Source organism: Pan troglodytes, chromosome 4, assembly GCF_028858775.2.
Source record: "Pan troglodytes isolate AG18354 chromosome 4, NHGRI_mPanTro3-v2.0_pri, whole genome shotgun sequence".
NCBI classification, from domain to species: Eukaryota; Metazoa; Chordata; class Mammalia; order Primates; family Hominidae; genus Pan; species Pan troglodytes.
Window position 1 is genome coordinate 167,950,267 of NC_072402.2, and position 7,696 is coordinate 167,957,962.

The following is a 7,696-nucleotide window of genomic DNA, read 5'->3' on the forward strand; positions in this document are numbered from 1 at the left end:
TGACCTTGCAGAAGGAAAATAACAGAAATGAAAGCACAAAATATGGCAAAAAACAGGATCTGTGAACTGTACCCCTACCATACCACACCTAGTTCAACATGTTCTCATTTTCTTCGTCAGGTTGGGGGAGAACACCTGTGACTATAAATGCCTCGGAAATGCATAGACCCCAGGTTTGGCTATACGTCCTAGGGAACCTCGTCTACCCTCTTGAATCTCAATTTCCCCAGGAAAAACACGAAGCTGAATTAGATGACTTCTACCATCTTAGCTTTACAATCTCATCTTTATGACAGTCTGGAATATCAACAGAATCCGATGCCAGCCTGCAGGGATGAGGGTGTTAGAAGCTTAACCGTCTCGCACAAGTCATCTTACCACATGGTCAGGGTAGAGGGACTATAACTAAGTCATGTGGCTTGAGATCTGCCCAAGCAGATGCGTTGTCCCCTTCTGCCAATGACCAAGCACAGGGATCCTTCAACCTTTCCTCTAAGTCCAGAAGATAAGACAGCAACGCTCTGGTCCCAGCACTGCCACAAGCCTCTTTTCCTCTAGGGGCCTCAGTTTTCATAGCTATAAATTGGGGCTCACATCAGTTTTCTGTCCTGCTTCACAAGACTCTCATAAAGCTCCAAGGGGACTGCCCCAGGCGGGAGCTTGAGGACCCCCCTCAGGGTCGTGAGCAGTGAAAGCCCAAATGCTGTGTCTGGCACTGCTCATCATAGTCCTCTATCCAGCCCTCCCACCCTGCCTATTCTTTCTCCTGCCTCCAGGACGCCACGTCTCCCCTTTCTAGTAAGTAGCGTTGATCTCATTAGCAGTTACAACAGTTCTCTGCATCTCAGAGCATGGACTTTAAAACCAGATAGGTGTGGCTTGAGTCTTGCCTCTATCACATGTAGTCCCTAGGGCTTCGGACCATTTCACTTCCCTGAGCTGATTTTGCAGCTGAGTCAAGGGGATAACAATGCTGACCTCACAACATAGTAGGGAGCGCTAAATGGGACAGTGCCTGTGAGACACCGAATTCAAACCCTAGCACATAATAGGCATATACTCATTTGAGGGCTCCTGCTCCCATCCTTCTCTCCGGAACTCATGGCCAGGAAAACTCAGCGGTCTATATGGCGCTCACTCAACCAGTAAAGTTGCCATAGGGTTCCATTGCTATCTTATACACCTCCAACATTCTGCCCCAATTCCATCGTCAAGCCTCAGCTCAGCCCACCAAGGGCACTAGCATCATGACCATTCACAAAAGAGCAAGGCTCACCTTCTTGAAATAGTCAGCAAGGCTGTCGGGGTCCCAGCCCAGGACCTCTGAGCGAAAGGGCACATTCCTCAGTGCCATGGCTGCTCTCCCGGGAAGAAGCTCACAAGCTGAGCATGGATGCTGCACCCATGGGCAGAGAGGCTCAAATCCAGAGCTCGGAGGCGTTCTTGGCTCTTCCAACTCCCAGCTACCCTGTGGAACACCCTTGTTGGAGCCGATGTCTTTTCTGCCGTAGCCAGATCCCAGAAAGCAACGGCTTCCTCTGCGAACAAATATGGTCTCTTCTCAGAAAACGACTCAGCTAGTTTCCTTTACCACTTCCTCTGCTGGGCTCTAAATAAGTAAACAAGGAAGCCCAGCTCTGGGGGCTTGAGATGCAGAGAGAGCCACAGGGTTGGTAATTCCCCACTGGCTCCAGTCACCCCAACCCAGTAGGAGAGGCAATGAAGGGGTCTTAAACTCCAATGTGAGTCAGAGTATTTTTCCTTTAAACTCTGGGCACCCATATGTCTACACTGCATTCTTGCTCAGCTGGGGCTTTGCAGACCAAAATCTATCCTGACGGTTGACCTGAAATACAGACAATTTCCAACATCAGTGAACTGCTGGAGCATGTTTTTTTAATGCTTTCCAACCACCTTCCCCTCCCACCATCAAAGACTGGGATTCTTTCAGCTGCCTCTTTACAGTTGTCATGAGAGGGTCCTCAAGGAGTGAGTGAGTCAGGCACCCAGGGCTGAACAAGGTGCTACACTGTGCAGACAGGGCTCAGTTTCTGATGTGACTATTTCTGTGCTATGCAACCTTAGGCAAGGAGTTAAAAGCTGGGAATCTCAGTTTCCAAATCTGTATAATAGGAAAACAGTGATTCTTCATATGCACATAAAACTTAGATGCATTCAACTAGACAAACCTAAAAAGAAAAATTAAAAAGAAAAAAAACTTAACAATTGCTATTGGTAGTGTCATATATTCCATTCACTATTGTTTCCACAATATATTTTATTCACTATTGATTCTGCCATATATTCTAGCCAAAGAGCACATTCCCTGGAGATAGGAGGTGAGAATCTGCTGTTTTCTTAGTTTCAGACATTGTTCATTTCTCATAACTGAACAACTTATTGGCAGACGGTGAGTCCAGTGTATAAAAGCAACTATATTTGTGCAATAAGGCAACCTCTAAACACAAGTTACTACTTCATCTAATGCTACACACACACACACACACACACACACACACAGAGTCATCTGTTCCAAGGCTGTTGCCTTTACTAAGTGATGCTATGTTGGTCCTTGAGGTGGTGCCTTCCTGAGGGTTTTCAAGCGTAGCTTTGGCCATGCACAGTTTTCTTCTTATACACACTCTGAGGAGCCCCGCCGTCACGGTAATGCACCTGCCTCACAAGCTGGTGGGCAGCTTAAATGAAATACACATTTTGCTCCAGGCCCAGCACTAGCTCATCAATGTGAGCTGGTGTTAGCCTCACCTTAGAAGGTGCTGTGGGCATCAGTGAAGGTAGCCCAGGCCATTTGCTCCTTGCAGGGCCTCACACCTAAGAACTCTTTTCTTTTCTTTTCTCTCTTTCTTTCTTTCTTTTTTTTTTTTTTTTTATTGAGACGGAGTTTCGCTTTTGTTGCCCGGGCTGGAGTGCAATGGTGCCATCTCGGCTCACTGCAACCCCCGCTGCCTCCCAGGTTCAAGCGATTCTCTTTCCTCAGCCTCCCGAGTAGCTGGGATTACAGGCATGCACCACCACGCCCAGCTAATTTTGTATTTTTAGTAAAGACGGGGTTTATCCCTGTTGGCCAGGCTGGCCTCGAACTCCCAACCTCAGGTGATCTGCCCGCCTCGGCCTTCCAAAGTGCTGGGATTACAGGTGTGAGCCATTGCGCCTGGGCCACACCTAAGAGCCCTTGGTAGCTGATCATTCTGTATAAAGCACAGCTCTGCTGTACAAAAGCTCCATCACGGGTGAGAGGTCACCTGGTCTTTCAAATCACTAGCATAGCAGTGAACAATAAAAAGCCATTTGAAGAGAAAGAGAGAGAGAAATCACTTTGAAGTAGAGTAAGCACAGAAGATGTCATGGAATTAACTGGGATTTAAGCAGGGCCGTGGAGGATGGAGTAAAAGGGAGGGCATTCCTGACGTGGATCAATCAATCTCTCTCTCTCTCTCTCTCAAAACACATGCCACCTATGAAAAGGAACATTCCAGATCATCCTTAAAAGTAGAAGCAATTTTACTTTATTTTATTTTAATTTCTCCTTTTTATTTGCTTTTGTTTTTTGTTTAGAGATGGGGCCTCCCTCTATTGCCCAGCCTGGAACACAGTGGCACAATTATAGATTACTATAGCCTCGAACTCCTGGGATCAAGTGATCCTCTCCCCTCAGCCTCCCAAGTGGCTGGGAGCACAGGCATGTACCACCACGCTCGGCTAATTTTTTTATTTTTACTCTTTTGTGGAGATGGAGTCTTGCTTTGTTTTCCAGGCTGGTCTTGAACTCTTGGTCTCAAGCGACCCTCCCATCTTGGCATTACAAAGCGCTGGGATTATAGGTGTAAGCCACCAAGACTGGCCTAATTTTCTTAATGATGTTCACCCCACTCAGGATAAGAAAAATCTACAAAAAAGCAGTTGTAATGAAGGTATCACTAAATATTAGGCTCCTTTAGAAAGAATTATCCAATTAATGTGGCCAAGATGGAGGATCCATGGAGCTCATTTAGAAGACAGACAAAGCAGCTAAGAAACCTGGATGACAATAATGGTGACTTTGAGAAACATAAAGAGACACGATGCCTTGAGCTCTTCCTATGCGCCAGAGAGCACAAGCTAAGAACTTCTTACTGACTGTCTTAATTGTTGGCACTATTGTTGCTCCTACTCTACAGAAGAGAAAATTGAGGCTCCAAGAGGTGAACTACTTGCCCCTTGAACCCAGCAAGTAGGGAGTGCATCCAGGACTCTTCCAAAGTTGATCTGAGTCCAGAGCCCCTGTCCTTGGCCATTTGCCACCTTGAGGCTCTGAGATGTTACAGAAACTGCCTAAGGTAGACTTGGGATTCAAACCCAGTCTGTCTCCAGAGCCTGCGCAGTTTCTTCTCTGTGGCCTCTGGTGAGGAGAAAGAGAGGTTGTCAATCTGAACAAGCTCAGTAAAGGATGCAGCACTCTGCATGAGGCGGGCACTTGGTGCTCCCTCCCCACAGAACCACAGGCCCATTCCTCAGAAAGGGCAGCTGGTGCAAGGGGAAGCATGTTGCTTCAGGCCTGGAGGCTTTCCTCTTCCCCAGGCCTTGCTGATTTCCCAACACTCACGAGTTTCACATCTCCTGTCTCTGGCTGGCGGGTTCCTGAAGCTCCAGAGACCGGGCTAGTTAGCCCCCAAGAGAGACTCAGGAGACCAGAAGGACCACTGTGACCCTGTGCAGGCTCAGCCGCAGGCCCCTCACCTCCAAAATGGGGCGGCCATGAAAGCAGCCTCTGGGTACAGCCCCCGACAGCGGGGCTGCCATGACCATGGAGGCCAGGGGCAGCAGCTGGGTGTACAGCATCTGTCTGTTGGCTTCAAGCATGAAGCAGAGCAGAGGGTGGGGATCCAGTAGGGCATAGTGATTTGAAGCAGTGGTGGGGATACCCTCGCCCATGTCTGTCTCCCTCCCCCAACCAGGTGGAGAACTCCGCACTTACGAACGAGGAACGAGGAACGAGGTTACAGAGGCCTTCTTAGGCTTTGTGATGCATAGCTCAAGATTTGGGAAAAGGTAAACAACCTCTGAGCAGAATAAAAACAACATTCTAGGGGCTGGGCACAGTGGGTCATGCCTGTGAGTCACGTTGTGGGTCAATCCCAACACTTTGGGAGGCCAAGGTGAGTGGATAATCTGAGGTCAGGAGTTCGAGACTGGTCTGACCCATATGGTGAAACCTTGCCTCTACGAGAAATACAAAAATTAGCCAGGCGTGGTGGCATGAGTGCCTATAGTCCCAGCTACTGGGAAGGCTGAGACAGAATTGCTTGAACCCGGGAGGCGGAGGTTGCAGCGAGCCGAGATGGCACCACTGCACTCCAGCCTGGGTGACACAGCAAGACTCCCTCTCAAAAAAAAGAAAAAAAAAAGACAACATTCTGCTCCTACACAGAAACAGGGCTCATGGAATAGGAATGATTTTTCTTTGTTTTTGTTTTTGGAGATGGAGTCTCACTCTGTCACCCAGGCTGGAGTGCAGTGGTGCCCTCTCCACTCAGTGCAACCTCCCCCTCCCGGGTCCAAGCAATTCTCCTGCCTCAGCCTCCCGAGTAGCTGGGACTACAGGCACATGCCGCCACGCCCAGCTAATTTTTTGTATTTTTAGTAGACATGGAGTTTCACCTTGTTGCCCAGGCTGGTCTCGAACTCCTGAGCTCAGGCAATCCGCCTGCCTCGACCTCCCAAAGTGCTAGGATTACAGGTGTGAGCAACCGCGTCCGGCCAAGGGATAGGAACCTTTACTGCACAACCAGTGCAGGCTGTGGACAAGAAAGCAGTACCTGCAGGGAGGCTGTGTCTGATTGTGAGAGTGGATGTGGGAGCAGCAAACTGCACCCCAGGGCATCGCCTGAATCTCCTCCCCACTCAACCCATCACGTCCAGACTCCCAGCTCCCTCCCTTTCCATCTGACCCACAGCAGAATCATGTGGGCAGATAACTGCCTTCCTTCACTGCTAATTCTAGAGGCGAGAGAAATGCACAATTCCTTAGAAGAGACTTGGGAGTTGCAACTTCTGTGTGTGGGGCTGGGGGAAGGGTCTGGGGAGTTGATGCTTAGGGACGGGGAGAATGGAAAGCAGGGACTTTACAGACGAGAATGTGTTGACCTTCTTAGGAGAGGAACACAAGAAGTTAGAAGGTGGGTGGGAGGAAGTGCTTATTTGAATTTGACTTGGACAGAGGGTCCTGACCATGGGAGAGAGAATAAGGTGGTGGCACGTGGCCCAGAGAGGATGCTGACGTGAGACAGACACCACAGGCAATCTGAGGATACCCTTGCCCGTGTCCACCCAGCCTCACTCCCACCAACTTTTTAACATCTCAGATTTATCACCAGAGGCTGAAGTCCCTTGCTGTTGGAACTTTCTAGAGGGCCTGCATGGGAGCAAAGGCTGCAGCTGTCATCCTCACAGAGAGAGGGGGCAATTTTCCCCCCCATCCTTAAGGCAGGCAGTGGGAGCACCCTCCATGCCTGGGATCCTTGTGGATGGCAAAGGGCTCCACCACATGAGAGAGTCCAGTGGAGTGAGCGGAACCAGGAAGGGGTCCTGACTGCTCTGCTGGACAGAGGGGCCCACACACTCCAGCAGCCACACTAGAAGTCACAGAACTCGGCAAGCCGGCCTCAAGAAGAGTGTGCAGGCAGGGGGAGACCTGCCTCCCGTGCAACACATCCTCCATGCAGAGCGCCAGTGCTCACAGCACTCCTGCAGGCCGTGGGTGGGAGGCGGTGGGGAGGGGGCTCGAGCAGCAACCCCATAGGAGCCCTCCTGCAGGCCACACTCCGCTCTACCTTGACAGTCACTGAACTCCCTGCCCCCAAGCCTGGACACAGCTCTGACCTCCCCCGTCCTGGGAGACGGCATGGGGAAAACATGAGCCGGCCAGCCTGTGCAAGGCAACGAGAAGCAATATTTTCCACTTCCTCCCAGTTGACAATTTCATTCTTTTAAAAAAAACTCTTTCATCCCCTTTCTCTGTGTGCCTTGCTCTGCTGTTTTAGCTAAGTTGCCTCAGAAGTTCAAAGGTGGGTAGGAGGAAGTACTTATTTGGACTTCCTGTCAGACCTTCCCTCCCTGGCTGCCCTATTTTTGACTTTGGCAGCCTGAACCCAGATAGCTCTGCTGTGAAGGGAAACTCCCCAAATGCCAGCAAGGAGGGTGGAGTGGGGGCTGGGGGCCAGAGAGGGGGTAACAGTCTTCTCAACTTAATAGAAAAATCCTTGTCTTCTTCCTTGGCAAGCTGGAGAAGGCAAGATTTCTGGGTGGTGGGAAGGGGTGCCAGAGAATAAAGCAAATGAAATTTATCTCCAGTCAGCAAAGGCACCTGCGACCAACTTCAGCTGCTTCTCCACAAGGAAGAGCTGTGGACCCAGAAAGTGCAAGCACATCCCTAAGATGAAGTGGCTTGCAGTAAACGAGAACAGCATAGATGAGAGGTTCGAGGTACGTTTGAGAAGTGGGCGCATCCTGATTGCATGTAATTTGTCTACCAACCCTTCCACGAGTCTTCAAGAGCTTGGCGAAAAGAAAGGCTAGGTCCTTGTGTGTATGATGTCACATAGCCCTCGTAACTGCTCTTTGTGAAAGGGGGATAGAGTCATACATACTCACTTTATAGATTGAAAACAAAGGCTTGGGGAGACCAAATGCTTTTCCA

The 7,696-nt window shown here is 49.8% G+C and overlaps 1 protein-coding gene across 3 annotated transcripts in view; it reads right to left on the reverse strand.

Annotated features, from left to right (window-relative positions):
- Window positions 1-1,846, reverse strand: part of LCP2 (lymphocyte cytosolic protein 2) — a 50,183-nt gene extending 48,337 nt beyond the window's left edge. For all 3 annotated transcript variants that reach the window (XM_016954166.3, XM_016954165.3, XM_001150122.8), the window contains exon 1: window positions 1,277-1,846. In XM_016954166.3, coding sequence (XP_016809655.1) covers window positions 1,277-1,354 — 78 coding nt within the window. In that variant the 5' untranslated portion in view covers window positions 1,355-1,846. The remainder of the gene's footprint in view (window positions 1-1,276) is intronic.
- Window positions 1,847-7,696: the final 5,850 nt, after the last annotated feature.